This window comes from Halichoerus grypus, chromosome 8 (assembly GCF_964656455.1).
Source record: "Halichoerus grypus chromosome 8, mHalGry1.hap1.1, whole genome shotgun sequence".
NCBI lineage: Eukaryota > Metazoa > Chordata > Mammalia > Carnivora > Phocidae > Halichoerus > Halichoerus grypus.
This window is the reverse complement of record NC_135719.1, coordinates 63,598,556-63,621,069: the sequence shown is the minus strand read 5'-3', so window position 1 is coordinate 63,621,069 and position 22,514 is coordinate 63,598,556. Positions and strand designations below refer to the sequence as shown.

At 37.8% G+C, this 22,514-nt stretch overlaps 1 protein-coding gene across 1 annotated transcript in view; it reads right to left on the bottom strand.

The window, feature by feature from the left end:
* Window positions 1–22,514, bottom strand: part of CEP152 (centrosomal protein 152) — an 87,690-nt gene that overhangs the window by 55,649 nt on the left and 9,527 nt on the right. The window contains exons 3-12 of the mRNA XM_036075964.2: window positions 17,656–17,759; window positions 17,360–17,432; window positions 17,001–17,279; window positions 15,724–15,889; window positions 13,317–13,457; window positions 12,100–12,239; window positions 8,687–8,887; window positions 4,095–4,242; window positions 2,337–2,428; window positions 1,334–1,497 (exon numbers count right to left, since the gene is read on the bottom strand). Coding sequence (XP_035931857.2) covers window positions 1,334–1,497; window positions 2,337–2,428; window positions 4,095–4,242; window positions 8,687–8,887; window positions 12,100–12,239; window positions 13,317–13,457; window positions 15,724–15,889; window positions 17,001–17,279; window positions 17,360–17,432; window positions 17,656–17,759 — 1,508 coding nt within the window. The remainder of the gene's footprint in view (window positions 1–1,333; window positions 1,498–2,336; window positions 2,429–4,094; window positions 4,243–8,686; window positions 8,888–12,099; window positions 12,240–13,316; window positions 13,458–15,723; window positions 15,890–17,000; window positions 17,280–17,359; window positions 17,433–17,655; window positions 17,760–22,514) is intronic.

The following is a 22,514-nucleotide window of genomic DNA, read 5'->3' as shown; positions in this document are numbered from 1 at the left end:
GAGAACTCACGGGATACAAACAAATCTAAGTCAATAAGGCCCTGGGATAAGAGCCTGAGGGTGGCTCCCGCTAAATACACTATATATGCTAGTTGTGCTATTTGCATCCTAGCTTCCTTCTGGATTGCAGCTGTAATCTGTCAAGATGAGAGTCCCTAAAGATTGACCCTCCAGATAAATGGAGCCTTACTAAACTGAATTAACACCTTGTTTCACAGGAGTACCCCCATCACTTGAGATTTCAATTTTCTGAATGTCATCTTACTGGTTTGAAAATGGAATCACAGGATTAAAATACTTAACTTCTAAAACTTATTGTGGAGCAAACCCTTCAGGAGATTCATACACTTGTATTTAGTTGCATGACACCTGAAACACAACAGGTGATAAACACTTTCCTGGAACAATAACGATGGTAAACTCAGTCTGAAACTAGAGACTGGCCCACGGGGGTCTGGCATTTGAATGCATTCAAGAAAGTCTCCCCTTAGCCTAAATGCAGTCTCTGCCAAACACCCATCTTTCGTCCTTCTCCTACACCAGCAGAAGGAATGACTGGATAAATGCCTCTTTGTTCGTCAAGGATAACGTGTAGCACACAGCACGTAGCTGCTCACAAGTATGTCTCCCTCTCCCTGCCCAGGCAAATGTAAACACCCTGCTGGAAGGGAGAGCTTCATCCTCATCTTTTGTACTCTACTCCCAGAGCCTTGCATAGCTCCTTCCAGACCGCAAGTGCCTCAAGAATGTACATCCCATCCTTCATTCACCTTTTAAGTGTTTAATGGTACCAAAATGTGTTCCCTCTTCTACCACCCCACTCCCTCCCCCATCAGTCCCTACAAGGGATGATAAGGCCCTCCCTTTTCATGAGATTGCTAAAGTATCTGTGTTAAACAGTGGTATAAAAGACAGAATCCCCATTTTAAAAGTAAGGTCACAGGAAAGATCCTAGGGGAAATTAATGTTTATTTTCTCACATGCCATTGATAAATGACATGTACCTGCCTTCAACACACAGTATGAATAAAGATAATATGTTCTTGCCTTAATAATAAAAGATACATAACCTCAGTCATAGAATTTACTCTGTATATTTTAACTTTACTTTAACTTCATCATTTTTACCTTATTGAAACTGATGTACCTATTGGTACTGAAGACAGTACAATATCAATAGTTGAGGTTTCTGTTCATTCTGATTTCAGACATTTATACTTCATTAGAAATAACTAAAGCCTTCTGTCCCACCTAGTCATGTCATGCCTGGTGCCACTCAATTACATGTATCATCAGTACGATTAATGTCTATAGTAAACGATTTTCTTAATACCTCTTCGCTTTGGATTTTTTCCAGTTGACTTTTTTAATACCCAAATCCACATATGATTCAGTGAGTTCTATATTTAATTCTCCTTCTGAGTCACTTGGAAGTATTCCTAATTTTGCAGCAGATTCATAGAGAGAAATTTCATCTTTCAGTTCTGTTAATTCTTCCTAAAACACAAAATTATTGAAAATTATTTTCTTATATGAAAGAATCAGTCATTCATTTACGCTTCAAAATTCATTTTAATGATCAGAAATGCTTCTTCACATACATTAAAAATAACTAAAATAATGCTGCTATGAACATGGGTGCACAATATATATATTAATAACCTTATATATATGTATATATAACTTCAGAAAGGCCAGCACATATCAGTTTTCAAGTAAACTGAACGAACAAATGAATAAATGAACGAGAAAGCAAATGTAAGGAGCTTCTTTCACACCTCCCTCGCTTACATTTTGTCCTCCACAAAAAGTGTCCCTTGAGCTGAGAAACTGACAGCAGCACTTTTTGGCTTTCTAGAGGACAGAGTGGACTGGTTTGCCAAGAACGTGTTGTACTTTAGTCTGCCGGTGGGAAAAGGCAAAATATGTCTTTCCAGCAGAGGTAATACTGGAACTCGTCCTCCAGTGGAAAATCTAAGTAGCGCTGGGGGAGGATGTGAGAGAGTCGCAGTGAAACTGCAGGTCTCCCACACCTGTAGATATACTTATCTCCAGGATACACCCAGAAATGAAAGGACACGCCATGTGAAGGAGGCGACGGGCAGACATGGGGCCGGGGCAGGGGGGGGGGGGGGGGGGGCGGCACCTGGCTCTGCAGTCAAGACAGACCTGGGCTTGACTACCTAACTGTGTGGGTGAGACTGTGAACAACTCTCAGCGCCTGGTCTGGAGATGGTCCAACTACCTCTTTTATAAAGAAATCCAAGGTTCAGAAAAGTGATGTAAGCACTGCCTAATTCAGTTACCCAGAGTCTCTTCCAAGTGGCAACACTCACTTGCAAAGCCTTGTTCATGTTTTCACTCATAGCATGTGCTTTTTGTGCTTGCTGCAGCTGGAACCGTAGCTGGGCCACCTCCTGTACGGAGCCTGTGGGGAAAGAAGTCGTAGAGTACACCAAAGTAAAGGGACAAAGTACCCACGATGTACAGAACAACACCGAGGTTACAGGAGGTGGAGTTTTGCTTTACTACCTTTTCATTACCTTTCTAGGAGCACAAAGGTGTAGCCAGTGGGACCCAGAAGGCAGAGGTCCAGACACTTCCAAAACATGTCTACACATTTAGTATGGCTCATCATATGTCCTTGGGAAGTTGAAGGCTTGGGACTACTGTGACCTTGCTATGAATCAAATCAGCCACGTCTACAGACCTTAATACTCCACGAGTCCTTTAATAGGAGCATAACGTTCCAACTCACAGAAAGCCAAAGCAAAAATTCTTTGGAACCCATTTCTACCCTCTAATAAGAAAACTACATCTTGCTGCCTTTAGCTTCTTTCGAAATGCTTTTATTTCCACCACCCCCACCTCCACATGTGAAAAAAGCATATTCGGGCCATGCTTCGGAAACTTCGGTAACCTAATGTTTTAAATGTACTACGGGAGGCTCCCTTAAAAGGGACTTTATTGGGCCTCCTCAAAAGAAAATGAGCATCTGGGAAATGGTTAAGCAAAGTAATGACGGCATATTATGCAACTAAAGAAAATCGTATTTTCAAAGCCTTTAGTGGCAAGGAAAAAGGCTCACTAAATAATACCATGTGAAACAAGGATACAAAAATGAACGGGGGGCGGGGGAGTCCAAACAGGGTATGAGCCAATTTTGCCCCCACCAAAACCTACGCACACACATATTTGACAGTCTCTGACTTTAGTACTTTCAACTTCTGAGTAAGCTACTCTGATACACATTGTACCAACAGTCTGAATTGGCTTTACACGCCAAGTGTGACTTTCATATGTCAGGTCATGAATAACCACTGAGCTATTTTCACAGCAGGAGCTACTCACCAGTACACAGGGCAGTTTTGTTGGTAGGACAGTTTGCATAAACATGCGATTATTTTATTGCCTTTTACTCTAATGTCATTCTATAAAAATGAATTAGAAATAAAAGTACTGCTGAAACTAATGACAAACAGTGTATGTCTCAAACTTAATACCATGGAAACCATATGAGAAATCTTAAGCATGACAAAAATATAACTCCCTAGCTTCAACTGACCAGGTAAGTGTGAGAGGAAAAAAAAAAATTAAAGAAAGAAGTTTCACAAAACGACAGAAATACATGATCAGACTGATTCTAAAAAGCAAAATATAATGGGATTTCATAATCATTTTTACTTCCCAAGGATAAAACCTACCTTCTAACATATATTTTATTGTTCAATTTTTGTACATTCAGCTTTGGTATGTTTTCAAAAATGCACTATGTGCAGAAGCAGGGAATTACCTATGTGTATGTGTTCAATTTCACTTGAAGGCAATACATTAAAAACATTAGCAACAGTTATCTCTGTGTGGTAGGATGATTGGTTATTTGTATTTGCTACTTTGTACTTGTCTGTGTTCTCTAAATTATCTAATGAAAATGCAGTATACCTTTATACATATATAATAACAATGCTAAAAAAATTGTCACTGACGATCTTTTCTGCCTTTACTGGATTTTTATAACTCATGGATCCTACTATGTTCGCTCTGCACATTATACTAGCCTCCCAGGGAGACAAGAGTCCATCCCGGACACCCACCTGAGTGCAAGAAGTTGGCACACTGCTTCTGACTCTCCTCTAGACTTCTCGTCAATCTGTTAATGATCTCAGTCTTTTCTAATTTGGTTGCTTCTTGATTCCTTTCCAGTTCTTTCACTTGATCTTTCAAATGACAACAAATATCTTCCTAAATAGAAAAAGTATTCAAGAAGTCATTGTCATGATCACTTATTAAATACTGAACTAACAAATATAATACATAATTGGATTTTAGGTCAAACATAAAATCATCACAGAGCAGCATCACCTCTTTTACAAGGTTAAGTACACAGGACTGGGAGTTAGAACAAACTTCTATGATCTTGGGTGAGTCATCAACTTCTCCATCTGTTTTTTCTTTTGTAATTATGCTAATAAAGGTTAAATTCAGTGATTTCTAAAGTCCTTTCTGTTCTACAATCACAAGACACTGATATTCTAAAATTAGATTCTATTCAAGCCAAAGAAAATGTATTACACTTCTATTTGCATGTTACACTATCAGTATAAGTGTATGTATATATATTTAGGCAGACCACTTTGAATCATGGAATCTGTATCCCAAGACAGCAAGGATTCAGATAAATACATGGAAACTCGCTCTATTCTGAACAGCCAAAAGCTCATTCTACTTTGGCAGCCAAAAATAATCTCACTCTCTTCTGAACTTCTTTTATACTTAATCTGTTTCTCTATTTTTCTTTCTACCTTCTACATGTCTTATTTTTCTTAATAAAGTCTCCTTGAAGGTACCTATGCAGTGCCTTACACACAGTGAGTGCTACAAAAACAAAGGAACAAACAACCTTTAAAAATAAATTACAAAGAAAACCAGACAGGATAAATGTGTGTGTGTATGTGTGTGCATGCATTCGTGTAACTGTAAGGGAATATAGAGAAAAATATGGAGCACGTATACAATATATTAAAATTTCTTCAAAAAGAAAAAGGTGTTTGGGAGTAATAAGCCATGGAAGTCCCAAGACTAGGCAGAAGAAATCACTTTTCACTTAAAAAAGACTACACAGGCTGAATTCTACACGAAAAGCAGAGCATGAGACAGGCAGGAGTAAGTTAATTGGCCAAAGTTACCTGAAAAAGCCTGAAGAAAATAAGTGGTAAAAAGAATATCAAGAAAGGGCTTTGAAGCAAAGAAAAGGCATCTGGGGCCTGATCCACTGGATAACCTAAAGCCCAAAAATGCCTTAAGGATAGTAACACAAGGTACACCTTATAAGGATACTGACAGCATCATTAAGCGGAGGAAAGACTCTGAAGTCTCCTATTTTAGTTAAAAAATTCATGTGAATTTTGCATTCTATTTCGTAATGTAGTCATGTCTGCTTTAAATTTTTTCTACCAAATTTCTGAGCAAAATGAAGCTTCTGGAAACTGCTCCATGTTTATTCAACAGTGCAAACCTCTTGGCACACTGCTGCTGATTCCCAGGCCAGCTTGAAAAGCATGGTTCTAAAGCGCCAAAATAACATGGCAAACACAATGAATGGGCTCACATTAATGACAGTGTGAGTGTGTGTGTGAGAAGGGGTGGGAAGACAACATTTATGGGCTGGGGAGGCCGTAATAACTTTTATAAGAGACTGAGAACTGGCAAAAAGAAAGTTCAAGAAAAGGTAGATTTGAAAAACATAAAGAGAAGGCTGACTGTGGCAATATTGCAACAATCGCCTGAACCACATTGTTTCCTGTTGACAAGTTCAGGGAAACCAATTATACTCAAAAACCTGCTCAGTTTCAATACCAAGAAACAAAATGAGTGGTTCCTTCTTTTCTATGGGTAGCTTGAGTGAGAACATTCAACTCAAGATGGTTAAAGGCAGACAGCTTTAAGACTGAACAAGTGTGGTGACAGAGATAAGAGCCAAATCTATGGGAGCAAATAGAATTGAACAGATTTCTAGTGCACAGAGACATGAGGATTAGACCACACAGAGGCCTGTGGGAATCTCTAAGCCAAGAGAAGGTGTTTCAAGTGGAGCCTTTAAATATAACGTTAAAGGAAAGTTGGAAAGTAGACCAGGCAAAAGTCATGACATAGAAACCAAAGTCCACAACTTCACCCGAAGCTGCAGATTTCAAGAAGACCAGAACGAAGAAAGATTTTATACCATCAAGGAGATAATCAGAGATCTTAACCTGACATTCAGAGACCTCAGAAAATGACACTTCCATGAATGGGAGACAGAAGACAGGAGGGAGAGTCCAGGAGATGGTTTGCTATTAGAGAGTTCTGTCACTGAAGGAACACGGAGCTCCCAAGAAGCTTTGGCTGAGTATCATAATAATGATTAGTTTACAATTGTAGTCCTTTCCCACCAAAAACTAGTTTTTCATAAAGCAGTGATTTTTAACCTTTTGCAAGGGGAGACATGAACCTCTTGGAAAATCTGAATAAATTTGTGGGTCTTCTCAAAAAAACCGCATTTATTGACACCCAAAAGAAAATCATGCCCACAATTTGAGAGGATCCATCAAAGCCCTGGCATCTAGTCATAAACTGCCTTAGGGGATGCCAGGTTTAAAAGTCTGCGTAACTAGCACAACGTGTGAACATCGGCTCTGTTAACACTGTAGTGTAAACTCTGTTAACACTATAGCACATAGGGACACAGCTGTATGTAACTATGTGAGAGCTGCTCAGAACCTAGAAATTGGCAAACTTATTCATCTACTAAATTATCCAGTTATTTGTACCTTGCTACTATCTTCCAAGAATTGTTTTATTTGTCTTAGTAATGTGCTAAATGGAACATAGGAAAAGGTTTATCTGAAAGGGAAATATTTAATATACCTCTTCAATAATTTTATAAAGAAAAAGAGGGCAAGGGGCAAAATGCAGAATGTATGTATGGTTATCAGCTACTCTAAGAAATCAAGCCCCTCTGTACAGAACACTCATAGATTTTTCTGATTATAGGCAGGCACCTCTACCTAGCTCCTGGTTGATCTTTACAGCAACTTTCTAGTCAGGAATCTCAATTTGGATTCTAAGATAATATGGATTGTCTTTTTATTAAAAATACTGCTGAGCCAACTGATCCCAAATTGACAGCACAAAAGGAATACTCTAAGAAACATTCCCAAAAGGAAAAACTATAAACACTTTGGAATCATCACTATGCAAAGCAGCTATGCAATTATATCCAGAGACTAACATCAGTGTACAGTCTGTTTAAAAAAAATAAAATAAAATCAGTCACAGAATGTAACAATGGAAAAGACCTTAATCAACAACTTCAATTTGTGGTTCAGGGGTCTGAAGCCCAGTCAGCACAGAATCAAGACTTTGTTCTGTGTTCTAGTCCAGTGTCTTTCTATTGAAGCAGGTGGGGTGGGGGGTAGTGGTGAAAACAGAGAATGGAGTGGACACAGGGGTTGAACACAGCAAGAATTTCTTCCAGCCCTCCCCTGTGTAACATGTCAAAGTCAGCAGAGAATGGAGAGATCCTCAACCCTGCAAGGAAAAGCCACCAGATTCCACCCCTCTAGTCATCCAAGAAGGACCACTGTCCAAGTTCAACTAACTTTAATGCTACTACATAAACACAGCCAAAATAAATAAAACTGTATCTCAAATGCCATTTGTTTAAATACTAAAGATTTTTTCAATAATTTGGCATAGCCTTTGTCTTTCCGCAGATAGCCTCCACACCAAACTCACAATATTTTTCTATACAAAAAAAAGTATATTTAGGAAAATAAATCTAATAAAAACTCATATAAACACATATAAAAATAACATGGTATACAATTATTACTGGCAATAATGCAGTACTTATGTATATAATCTTATGTACTTCTACCTGACACATGGAAAAATTTAGTCAGTCATATAAATAAAAAATAACAACCCAAATCAGGATGAATTTTAAGTGTGGTGGGATTGGCCGTACCCTCCCATCTTACTTTTCGGCTCTTTTCCCTTGGGTTAAATTAATTCTGAAATTACATGAAGAAAAGTGCACTCTGAAATTTTATTCGTTCAAGTGATTACCTGGGGTTTGGGACACAAGCAAACCCACCACCTGAGTCACCCTCATCTTACACTTTATTCCCTTTGGGGTAAAAATAATACAGACTGTGAGAGATGCTCAAGTTTCACATCTCAGTGATTTTAGACCAGACTTTCTTCCTTATGTTATTACATTATTCTCAAAAATTAACTCTTCTCCCAAGAACCACTTCTAGACAATATTTACTGACAGGTAAATTGCCCAAGAAAGGCTTTCTACTGGTTAAGCTACCAGGACAACCTCTCAAGTTCAGACCAGCTCCCAGAACACTCACTCTTTTCAGTATGGATTTACTCTAGGGCAACAAGAACAGTATGTATAAATACTCTACAAATAAAGGACTAATATTGTGAGAATTGAGAAAGCACTAACCAATCCCATAAGAGAAAGAATTTCCAAGATTAAGCCTTCAGGACATCTTCACAGATTAAAAATCATTGGCTTTTCAGTTTTACTCATAAACACCTACTGCAAGCACGATGAACCACAAAATATCAGTTACAAAAAATAACCAGCCTTACTCGTTTAGAACAGTTGCTCATGTGAAATCATCCTAACCTGTTCCTTAAGTGCAGTAACTGTAGCATCCAATTTCCTTTGTAAGGACAACACTTGCTCTTCATGCTTCTTCGTGAGGCCCATCACAATGCTCTCATGCTGCTCTCTAGCACGCTGAAGTGATTCTGAATGACGGAGGTCCAGCAGCTGCTGCTTCAGGCTCTCCAGAGCCATTTCAGTTGTCCTGGACTTCTTAATCATCTAATGGATACACACAGATAGCCATGTTTACAATATTTTGACTCTGTGCTCTCTTTATGGACTGTAACGCTAAAAATCAACCATCCTTTAAGAAGAATATAGACAAGGAAAGGGTCTCCCTACGGTGGCTTTAGTTTCTTAAGACTTCTCTAGCTGGGACCCATCAGGCCCATGGTTGCTGGAAACATCCACTGAGAAAAAGACTCTGTGGTTACCTGAGAGTGATGGAGGATTTTGCTCAGCATGACAGCGATGTGGGTACCAGACAAGGAATCTGCTGCTACAACAGTGGTCCCAGTGCTGTTGGCATTGCTCTGTGAGCCAAGTGTGGGGGCCAATCCAATTGCTGGGTCACAGAAAAATGACAACTGTTTCTTGACAGACTGATAAAAACTGTCAACGATCACTTGTTAAAAACAAAGTTTTGAAAACTGTACCTATACAGTTGTTGAAAAATAATGGTGTACTAGGCTAAATAATGGTTCCCAAAAGAGGTCCGTGTCCTAATCCCTAAACCCTGTGAATATGTTATGTTACATGGCAAGGGAAAAAGTAAGGCTGTAGACCAAATTAAAACTGCTAATCAGATGACCTTAAAATAAAAACAATTATCCTGGATTATCTGAGTGGGCCCAATATATCCAGAAAGGTCCTTAAATGAGGAAAATTGAGGCAGGAAAGTCAGAACCAGTGACTTCTGGCTCTGAAGATGAAAATGGGCCACAAACCAAGGAATGCCGCTGGCCTCCAGGAGCTGGAAAAGGCAAGAAAATGGATCCTCCCCTAGAGCCTCCAAAAAGCAACAGCCCTGTTGACACCTTGATTTTTACCCAGTGAGACCCATGTCAGACTTCTACGCATTGTTTCAAGCCATTAAGTTTATGCCAATGATAGAAAATCAGTACACTAGGTGATTCTGTTGTTGCTTTTATTTATGTTTTCATTATGCCTTATTTTTTATACATGTAACGTCTAACTTATAAAAAGATCTAAAAGTTGTAACATTTTACTACATAAAAGCAATTCAACTTTTTATAAGAACTATCAATTTTCAAAAAGTTAAAAATGCTCATAGTCTCTTACACACAAAAATTAAAATTTCAAATGAGGCTTATTCTTCATTTCTATTCCGGAGATTGACTATTTATTCGAATACTGTTTAAAGTGCTTATGACATTTATTCATTTGCTCAATAAATAATGTGAATACTTTAGGCAGAACTTAGGCAGGGTTCTAAGCACTTAAGGACATGATGACAAGACAGGCAAGGTCCAAACTCTTACTATTTTCTAGAGAGAAGAGATAAACAATAACAAGTAAACAAATGAGATCATTTCAGATGGTTTTAAAATAGAGTAATAGCCTATGGCATGATGAAGGAGAGTAGGAATATGGAGCTATGGGCTACTCTAGATATAAGGCGGCTTGTTTTAGCTGACACCTGAAGGATAAGGAACCAGATATGAGACAGCATTGTTTAAATTCTTTCATGAAACCATCCTCAGAACTAGCCACACATCTCATCCAAAACCAAACTCAGATTTTATAGTCACTTTCAATTTTTTTTTTATTATGTTGTGTTAATCACCATCCATTACATCATTAGTTTTTGATGTAGTGTTCCATGATTCATTGTTTGCGTATAACACCCAGTGCTCCATCCAATACATGCCCTCTTTAATACCCCTCACCAGGCTTGTCACTTTCAATTTTAACCACCCTCTTTCCCCACCTCCAAAATGGTATCACTCTCATGAGTCACCCCCCACCAAGCTTGGCTACCAATGACTTGTGACCATTTCCAACCATTAAATGGCTATCTATCTCATTAATCAAAGAATGTGCCACCACTTTTGTCTTTTTTTTTTAAGATTTTAAGTAACCTCTACACCCAACGTGGGGCTCGAACCCACAATCCCCAGATCAAGAGTCACACGTTCCACCAACTGAGCCAGCCAGGCTTCCCTGTGCCACCACTTTAAAGGCAAGTCTATTGGGGTCAGGAAATTTAGGTGCTGCTGTTTTGTCAATAACTGGCTTTGTAACCTTGGGTAAGTAATTTTGACCTCTCCAAAACTTGATTAACTCATCGATAAAATGGTAAACACAATGCCTCATGCCTCACTAATCAAAATCCCAACAAGATTTTTTACAAACATAAAAAGTTGATACGCAAAATCTAGAAAAGAAAATGTGAGAAAGAGCTACAAATTTTTTTAAGAATACTAACTGTAGCCCTTGTTTACCACATTTCAAAACACACCATAAAACTATAGTCGTGATAGTATCAGAGCGGAAAAGAGAAATATGTAAGACAAAATATGTACAGGTTACGTCAGTTTTCACCAACAACATTCACTCAACATATACTGACCACCTATTATGTGCTGGAAGGCAGGGAAGACTTAGGAAAAGGAAACCCATGAGCAGGGGGTGTTAACCAATTAGAGTGTGCTGCGGGAAGGACCTTCCAGAGAGAAGAGACAGTGTATACAAGTACATAAAAATAACACACACACTACTGAGTTTGAGGAGAATAAGGGAAGAGGTAGGCAAGGATCACATGGCCATTTCCATGCCACACTTCACCCCACAAGTAAAGTGGGGTCAGTCTTTAAGCAAGGGAAAAACAATCAGTATTTTAGAAAGATTGGCCATAAGAGAAAATTTGGAGAAGTAGTCAAAGACTAGAGACTAGGGGTGCCTGGGTGGCTCAGTGAGTTAAGTGTCCAACTCTCAATTTCAGCTCAGGTCATGATCTCAGGGTCATGAAATGAAGCCCGCGTTGGGCTCCATGCTGGGCATGGAGCCTGCTTAAGATTATCTCTCTCCTTCTCCCTTCCCCCCCCCACCCCCCCACCCCCGCCAAAAAAAAGACTAGAGACTAGTTAAGACACTTGTACAACAAACGGTAAAATCCCAAATCAGGGACATGGGGACAGAAATGCGGAGACTCAACAGAAGGTAGCAGCTGACTGGATGAAAGGGAACAGACGAGCTGAGGTCTCCTGCAGACTTTTATCTGGTGCGCAGATGCCTGGGCTGATGTGAGCACCACCCCTCCAAAGTAAGGGAAACAAAAGCAGGCTTATGGTGGAAGAAGATATAAACTGCAAGTTCTGCTAAATTTAGTCCTACATTACCAAAAGTTAAGTAAACTTTTCACTGTAATAAATAACCTTTTACCATAAATAATCATGACAAATACTTACCTGTTCTTCGTTCACTTTTAGTGCTTGTATTTGGGTCTCCAGTACTTTTATTTGTGCTTCAAGCTGTATCTCTCTCTCTTTTCCATTCTGAAAGAGTTTCTGTGATTCTCGGAGGCTGAGGGTCAAGCCATCCTTTTCATCTACAACATTAAAAATGTTTATATAAATAATAAGTTACTGTTACAGGGACCCCAATTTTCACAATTTCTTATCAAATATCAGATCTGTATCATACAAATGTTCAGTTCAATTCAGATAGTAAACTTCAGTTGATTTAGGGAAAACCAGGAAAGTTCCAAAAAAAGAATGCCTGAGTGGTACCAAAAAACTGAGAAAACCAGAACCACTTCCCTCAAAAATCTTACTGTATACTTTTGAGAACCACAAGATTTCCTAACAATGATTTTAGCATTTGTTTACTTGAGAAGCTACATAGATGTGACAAGTCCCTGCTAATCAAAGAAGGAATCTGAGGACTATTTGCTTTCATTGCATATATGCAATGAACTTTTAAATTCACCTAATCTTAAATTCTTCCCACATACATTACTGTAACAGTTTACAAGTTCTTCTCTCAAAATAAATTTTATAAACATTACAGAAAGGGACCTTTTCACTATCAATTAAGTTTGAAACAAGCTAGAGTTCAGTCACAAAATTATTCTACAAATGAAAAGTTCACCACTGACCAAAACTACAGAAAGCACGAAGAGTAAGCAATTATAACTTGAAACTGTGTTTCCTCTATGTGCTTCTCCCAGTAATGGCTCTATTTTTCTCCTTGACACATCCGAAGGAGTTCAGGATCACTAACTCACTTGGATTAAAATCCTACATTAACTTGTAGGCTTAGAAAATGTACTGCAAGCTAAACACAAGTCTCTCTGGGAATTGGAATACTTCAGCCAAGGTAAACTACATAAGGAATCAACAACTTATTAGGACGGAATGCTATCAGCATAGTTAAATAATGTTCACTGATAGAAGAGAAAGAGGGAGAAAATGAGGACCTTGAAATAGAATGTTCTAGTGAGAAGTAATCCAAGGCAAGGTGTCAAAAGTCCTGGGTTTTTGTTTCATTCTGATGGACTCTTTATGAGCCCTCTGACCAAGTGCATCCACTCTCTAAGCTTCATATTTAAAATGAGCTGTTAGAAACAAGATATCTAGCTTTAGTATACCTCATAAATGACAGCACCCAACAGGTGTCATCTTACCTTTGATTATTAGAAGCTGGTGATTCAGATATCTAATTTGATGCTCACTTTCATTTAACTTTTCAACTAAATTGTCTAGTTGTCTCTCTTTTGCTTTGTTAAGAACCTGAAGTTGGATAATCTGCATATTTTCTGCAGAATCTGCATTAAAATTAAAGATAATTTATTAGATAAAAGCATACCCAAATGTAAATTTGTGGATACAACTCATTAGTATCATGAAATCAATTCAATGGATTGTGACTAGCATTTTTTAAAAAAAAATAAGACAGAATATATCAGAGTGCATCATGAATAATGATTATTTCGTGAAACATTTGTTTTAGTTATACATACTTATTTACATAGATCCTCATCACAATGTAAAAAAGGTACTTCTTACTGTGGTCACTGCCAGAAAAGTTTAAGAAGTCACTGGTCTAGAGTATAACCCTGAGTCACTACCATTTTGGCTAAAGAAAAAGCATATACCAATTACAATGGAACAGAGTTCTATGCTCTCATAAAATTGGGGGAAAAAAGTACATCAGCTTCTATAAAGCCATTTTTAAAGAAAATTTCTAGAAATTCTTCTCAAAATATTTTAAACAGGAGAGGGAATTACATCATATTCATGTTCACGCTAGCACATAAGTGCTGTATTAATAAATCAGTGAATAAGTTAATAAAGAATTTTGAGGTCTCCTTTCAGAAATGATTAAAGTCATTTTAGGGACCACTTAAAAGTGACTGGGGGGAAAAGAGAAAAAGTGATGTGGAGGAGGAAGATAGTGCTTCAACAACAAAATGACAAATACTTTTCTTCATTTTCTTCTAGAACTATGAATGCTTCTACTTGCCAACAAACAAAACACTCTTCTTTTTTAAAAAGAGATAAGGTTAAGACCAAAAGAAACCCATGAAGACTGAAAACTTTGTTACAAGTCAACTTAGAAGAGGACTAGCCCAGGAATGAGCAGTCTACAGGCCACACCTCTCCCCAAAGTCATTTTTTTAACTACTGTGGCTAAGAAGCTGTAATCATTAAATTCAGCACTATGGTGCCATTATCTAATTAACTTCCAAATGTCAAATTTAGGCAAACGTGTAACTTAAACAAAAAAATAAATCAACTTGATAAAATGCAGACTGTTGAGAGTGACATAAGGTTATCTATGCAGAAAGACCAGAAATACAAACGTAACTGAACACAGTAGAACTGAGAGAAAAAATACCAAGATGTTAGGCCACTGGCGTGATGCTTACTCACTCAGCCTAAAACCAGTTATGCCACACACGCTGTCCGCCTCCTCATCTCGTTCCATAAAACCCTCTGAACAACGAGAGGCGACCCCATATTTGCTGTCGACTCCTGCAGGATAAAGTGAGGTCTGGCCTCCCCTAGAACTACTGTGCGGCACATGTGTATAACGGAAGCAACGCTCTGAAGTTAGGGCATGCAGTCCAGTTTTCTCAGTGTAGCCTGGGAAACCCAGAACAGCCAATGACTTTCCCCCGGCTTCTTCAATGTGAAACAAACAACCAGCTTGCTGTCACACTCTGAGTCACACTGGCTCTTCAACATGCGCAATAAGTAGAAGCTATTTCACATGCCAGAGAGCATGACGATAAAAGTTAAATGTAGGAATCGCTGATTCAGGTCAGTCAGAGCATAAATTATGGCTTTTGATTTCGGGTGTTTCATCTCCTCCAAACTCTCTAGTAACACTTTTCTCATTCTCATGTTTATACCTGCACTATGTAAAGGGAATTTTTTTTGGCAAATGCTACATGACAAAACCTGAGATAACTCTAGTTTAAATTCTGAGTATTAAGTACTTTATATCAGAGTTGCCTAATTATTACACTAAAAGTCTAAAAATTAAAAGAAAAACTTAAGATGATAATGGCTGGTTTACTAAATTACACTTCTATGTAGTAATGAAAAATCTAAGATTGAAGAGAAAACTCGAATTTCATTTTCCTATTTCCAAATCAGTAAGAAAAACATGTTATCTAAAGAAAAGTCTTAACCAACTAGAACAACTGAAATATACAGTTGAGAAGAACTTCTATTAATGTTTTATTATGGTAAGTTTCAAATATATAAGGTAGAGAGAAGAGTCCAATGAACCCCATGAACCCATCACCCAGATTCAATAACTACAAACTCATGGCCAGTCTTGCTTTATTTATATCTCCCCCTAACATTACCCCCAACAACATATTACTTAAAATAAATCCAAGACTTCATATCAGTTTATTCATAAATACTTCAGGATCTCTAATAATAACAGAACTTAAAAAAAAAAAAAAATCAACCACAATCCCATTATCATACTTTAAGAAAAAAATAGTATTTGAGTATGTCAGTGTTCAAAACTCTCCAATTCTGTTATTAAGAAATAAATATAAACTTGATACATACTTTCATTAGCTCCTAAAAATTGTTGTTGCAGGCTTTCAAATGTGTCACTTCCTGCTATCTCCTGGGCTGGTGAGTCATTATTCTGGGCAGAAGCCTGATAAGGTTTATATGTCACTTTATATGGTTCCAAAGCTTGACAACTGGGACCTTGTGATGTAACATATTGCTATCAAAAGATGATAAATGAAATTGACAATCAGGATTTGGCCTTTTCTTTGAAAATGATCTGAATTAGACACCTCAATTTTGTCAGGAAATTTAATTGTGGTACCATGGCAAACTTTATACATACATCTTTACTTAAAAATACCACTTACAGTCATTTAACACTGTTAATTAAAAGTCTATAATATGTAATTTTATGTATCTTAATTGTACTTCTGAGCATATAATGGGGCCAATTCCATAAATAACACTCAAGAATTCAAATAAGATCGTATATAAATATTTAAGAATGATTTAGGTGATGCCAACATCTTGGGAACATAAAAATGTACATATTCAATAACAAGAACATGCCTCGTATATAATAAATATTCAATAACACTTGTGGAATAATTAATATTCCATAGAGATAGAAAATGACCACCTTAAAAGGATCGAAAGGTCATCCCGTCGTTGGGTGACACAGAATAGCTGTTGGCAAAAAGAGAAAAGCTATTGGCAAAATCAATGTCACTCAGAAAGTCTAAGAGGCAGCCACCTATATCCTAAGGTCTTAGCTCATTAATAAACTCTCAGGGGCGGGGGGGGGGGGACAAAAAATCTGTTTCTTTCCTTAACATTCATCCTGTCTACTGCTGTATCATCTCAAAACAGATAACAGATTTGAAGTATTCAACCTAAAATTTGTTATAAAGGTGGTGGGCTAGAAAATCAAGGTAACTAAATGGTATCATCTACATAGATTTACCACTTTAAAACTATACCAAGATACCCGAACATAGCTTCTCACTGAAGCATGGTGAAGTGGTAGAAGCCAGAAGCAGCAGTAAATGAGGATGCTTATGTTTGGCAAACTTAACTTTTACCATTTAACTCTTTCTGGAAAGTCTCTATTTTAAAATTCTAACTTAAGATCATGATTTCATTAGATTGTAAACAGAAAACAGCATGACTAATTCAGCACGAGCCTGACCAAAGCACTCTCAGGGATTTTCGTACTTAAAATAAAGCTTACCATTGCACTTACATACATTTTTTAAATATACACATACACATACAAACAAATGGGTGCACACATACACAAACTCCTGAAAGTCGAGTTCTTATAATACCTGGAAATGATTCCTTTGAGGATCTGAAAATTTAATTACATTGGTTGGTTGACTATTAAATTCCTGCTTCTGACCATTGATATATGGCCTAAAGTTTTCAGGAAGGTGATATAAATCTGTCTGTTCATAATTACTTGGAGGACTATAACCACTTCCACCTTCATCTTCACCTTCTTTGGGATGGCAGCCAGGACGCTGGTCGTCATTTTTACTTTGACTGTCTTCCCAGCCGTTGCCACTTTTCTCTCCAATATATACATCCCGAATCTCATTATAGTCCTAGTAGATAACAAGAGTAAAACAAAGGCACTAAGATCTATTCCCACCCTCGCCAAAGTCATTATCAACTCGATACTTACATTTACACTTTGAGATTTAGGGAGCACTTGATGCTCACGCCAATTCATCTCCAATTGCTCAGAGCGATGTAGTCTTGGGAAAAATCAATACTTTAGATTTAGAGCCCATCACTTATTTGGATACAGATATCACAAAGAACCCCAAGATTTTAACGTCTTCCCTCTCTAACCTTCACCTAAAATTCTAAGAATTAGTCTACAATTTTACAACCATGTCCATTATTGCCTACAGAGAGTCAAAAGAAAGAGCCTTATAGAATTGTAACATATGAGTGCAAGTGATTTTAGGTCCTTACTCTCCCTCTGTGCCATCCTCGCTGCAGTCGGAATAGTGGAGCTCGGGGGAGGACAGGTCATCATCCAGCATATCGTGCGGCAGGTCGGTGAGTAACAGCTGCAACTGAGACAGGAAAGTCAGCATCAATATCACACTGACTAAAACACGAGATGCCAAACCAAAGTTGCCTCGCAACGAGTGACTTCGACTTGAGAAGTCAAAGACGTTCCTAACTTCTCCATTTAATAAATGTTTGAAATTCCACACAAATTATGTTCAGGGAATGCATAATATCAGGATTTATACTAGAAGGCTTTTTTTCTACAAATGTCTTAGATTTAAATACACTTAACATTACAATAGAATTTTAAACCTTCTTTATGGAAACACAGCAAGTCATGATAATGGTACAATCACCGTATTATGTTATCATGCGGCAGACTTGGGTCTCAGAACCCTGTTCTACCAGTAATCAGACCTTGGGGACTTGACAATCACACATCCCCCTGGGAATCTGAGTAGCCAGCTCTACCTCGCCCAGGTGGTGAGAACAGTAGTACCACCAGCAGCAGCAGGTGGCCCAGAAGCTCTTAAAAGCTTTAATAATGTGATAGAAACCCCTTGGAGAGTGACTAATTAGCAGACTGCCATCTAATTCCAACGATGAAAAGATACATGATACTCGGCTCTGGTAACACAGTTGAGTAAAAAGGGAGCTTTAAGACTCAGTTCTCTACAAAGCTACAGAGCACTCTCAAAAGCATAACTCCAAACCTGACATAAAAGCATTTGATTTCACTCCCTAATTTTTTTCTAGATAAATCACATCTTTAAGCATTCTACCTATAAAAACTAGGTAAATTCATTTGTTTCAAGATAAACAGGGATTAAGAGATGAATGGTCTAATTTGTTCAATTTCAACATCTGTAAATGTCTTTCTTCAATTCCCAATATATTGTCTTAAAATTTATAGCAATCAGAATATTCAAATATTATATTATTAAACAGAAGAGGGCTGCTTATGACTTCTCTTTAAAATTAAGCACCAGTTAAATTAACAAGTTGACTGAGTCCTCCACAGTGCATAAATGAACCCCATAAAATTATGCAATGAGTGAATTTTATTTTTTTAAATTTTTTTAAAGATTGTATTTACTTATTTGTCAGAGAGTGAGCGAGCACAAGCAGGGGGAGCGGCAGGCAGAGGGAGAAGCAGGCTCCCTGCTGAGCAGAAGCCCTAATGCAGGACTTGATCCCAGGATCCTGGGATCATAACCTGAGCCAAAGGCAGACGCTTAACCAACTGAGCCACCCAGGCGTCCCGCAACAAGTGAAAGATATTAAATACTCTGTAAGACCATGGGAAAAAAATGAGATGCTCCTTGATCTATGGCTTAGTCTATGGCAAGTTGTTTTTACCCATTTTAGAAAAAATGAAATGTAGCTATAAAACATATCTGAGTATTACATTTACAATCAAAAACCTCCCGAAAGAAAATACATATGTGAAAAGTTAAATGAAAATATTATGGGGGCACATGGGTGGCTCAGTCAGTTAAAGGCCCCACTCTTGATCTGAGCTCAGGTCTTGATCTCAGGGTCATGAGTTCAAGCCCCGTGTTGGGCTCCACACTGGGCATGGAGCCCACTTTAAAAAAAAAAAAAAAAATTATTATAAGAAAGGTCTGAAAGGAATGCTCCAATTGTTAACTGGGTTTTGAAGAAGTCAAATTTGGGAATGGAAATGGGGTATGTGAAGAGAGGAGGGGGATACTTCCTTGATCCCACATATATTTCTAATATTCACTGTATTATTTTTTTTAAAAAGTTTTCTCAATCCATTGTTCTTTAAAAATGAAACAAGAAAAAACATTCTATTCCAATGAAAAGTTAACTTCACCTCAAAATTTATTTGATATTAATATTAATAACCAAGACCTTGATTTATTGGTCACCTGCTCCTGCTGAGTAATTGAAAAACCATTCTGAGAATTAGCCATATCAGAGTTGACCCAAAGATATAAAGAATAAGAAACACAAAAGAACCACTAAAAGTTAAACACATCAACATATTAGTATACTACACATATGCCTCAAGTGAAAGGTAGCAAAGTGATTTGAGAAAGACACAAAATTCACTAAGTAAAAAACATATATGAGGTCTTTTAAAAGTAGTCCAACCTGCTTTGTCTATAATTATGCATCACTCCTTTAAGGAAAAAGACTACTCCCACATACTACACAGAGAAAAATAACAAAATAAATCTCTTATACTTACATCAAGTAAGGACTCCCGTACAGAAAGAATATTTTCTTCTAAACCTTCAGTGAGATTCAAGTACATAGCCTTATAATTAAGGGGAACCTTGACAGGGACATCTGAAAAGTACATTTTTTCCTCTCACCTAGAAAAAGCTATACGATAACTAAGCAGTTCTTGCAGCTTTCTCTGTGACACCACAAAATTAACAAAATTGGCATCCACAGAGGAAAATTAATTTGAGCGTAAGCAATAAGTTCATCAAAATGCTTCCAGATCCACAGGTGAACTTATCAACTGGCAAAATCATCCCTATAGTATTTAGTTTCTTATAAAATAGTTTACATATATGCTAACACTTTGAAAGCATTTCATTCACCTTCAAAAAATTTCTCCATGAAGTGCTTTGGCATAGCTGGGCCATATTCCTTGGCTCCCATAACTCTCAGGACAGAGGGAAGCTAAATGAAGTGAGTCCTCCTAATAAGGCCATTCAGGAACAAAATCCCACCCCCAAGGCTTCCAGTCCCAGGATCAAAGTGTGCCCTTTTCATATACACTGTCAAATAGTTTTTGCTTTCGGTCATTGAACCTTGTGCCATAAAACACAGAATTATCAGATCAACTTAGCATGTTACCAAGTAGAGAATTTTATAAACTATAAATTTTCCCCGTTAAAGATCCACCTAGCTACCAAACAGATTCAAGGGCAAAGAGAACAATTTTTATAAATGACGACATTTAATTCCACTCATTACTTTCCCAAATTCATCAGACTGCTTTTTGGTCGCAAATGCAATCTTTTCAGTGGGATGTTATTGTGTGTCAACTGAGTTTAATAATTAAACAGATACCCCCCTTAGAAAAAAGATCATTTGCCATTGCTAAGGCTTCTACTGAAATGCATTCTAAACCATTCCATAAACTCCTCTACCTTTACTCAAAGAACTTCAGCAGCAAAACACTTTGCAATAACCCATGCAGAACATCCAAAATGCCTATGTTTAGGGGGAATGTAAAACAGAGAACAGTGTGTAAACCTTTTGCTAGGGTTTTCTTTTTTTTTTTTTAATTTTTTTTATTAACATATATTATTTGTTTCAGGGGTACAGATCTGTGATTCATCAGTCTTACACAATTCACAGCTCTCACCATAGCACATACCTTCGCCAATGTCCATCACCCAGCCACCCCATCCCTCCCACCGCCCACCACTCCAGCAACCCTCAGTTTGTTTTCTGAGATTAAGAGTCTCTTATGGTTTGTCTCCCTCTCTGGTTTCGTCTTGTTTCATTTTTCCCTCCCTTCTCCTATGATCCTCCGCCTTCTTTCTCAAAATCCTCATATCAGTGAGATATGATACTTGTCTTTCTCTGATTGACTTATTTCGCTTAGCATAATACCCTCTAGTTCCATCCACGTCGTTGCAAATGACAAGATTTCATTTTTTGATGGCTGCATAATATTCCAGTGTGTGTGTGTGTGTGTGTGTGTGTGTGTGTGTATACACACACACCACATCTTTATCCATTCATCTGTTGATGGACATCTTGGCTCTTTCCATAGTTTGGCTATTGTGGACATTGCTACTATAAACATTGGGGTGCATATGCCCCTTTGGATCACTACATTTGTATCTTTGGGGTAAATACCCAGCAATGCAATTGCTGGGTCGTAGGGTAGCTCTATTTTCAACTTTTTGAGGAACCTCCATACTGTTTTCCAGAGCAGCTGCACCAGCTTGCATTCCCACCAACAGTGTAGGAGGGTTCCTTGTTAGGGTTTTCAACTTAAATTAACTAAACAGACTGTCTTCGGAGACTATGATCTTCAATATTCATGAAAGCAAGAGTTCTCAGATTACAAACCATACATCTCCCCGGAGAAAAGCAGCAAATGGAGTAGCCAACATTCATATGGCTCTTGAACAGGTTACCTCATAAGTATACTGAAAAGATTCTGATATTTTAAAATGTAAATTATTAAATAATGCTTTCATGGGTATACACTAAATAGAATCTTCATTCTAACCTAAGAGCCAAGTTAAAAATCTCCTTGAAAAGGCTCAGTATGGGAACGATAAAGGGCCAAATAACTTGGCAGGCAGAGTTTTAGTTCATGAATTATATTACATGCAGATTTTTTTTTTTAAGTCCATTCCATTAGTTAAACTAAATTTTAGGTTAGTGGGGAAGACTGTGTCTAGATTGCCACATACCTGAAAAAGAAATATGGCAGCATCTGTTAGACAACTATCGGCTGCCCCACAAATGACACAGAACTTTAGGCCTGGAAGGAACACTGGAGCTCCTCCAAGGCAAATTTCTCCTTCTAAATGGGAGCAAACCAAGGCCCAGAGAAGGTGAGTGGCATGCCCAGGAAAGAGAGTGCCAGCAGCAGAACCTGAATCTCTCCATTCTCACTCCAGTTTTCTTCTACATGACATTTCGTTAGTCACTGGAAGACACTTATTTCTACCTCTTTGTGTACAACCAAGCTACAGTCGGCCAGAGTAATGTTTTTGTTCCCATCGTGACAGTCCCTGAAAAACACCTGTATGTTATGAGAAATATTCAAAGGTGCAATCCAGATAAAGTATAAGAAATTGCTAAAGAAA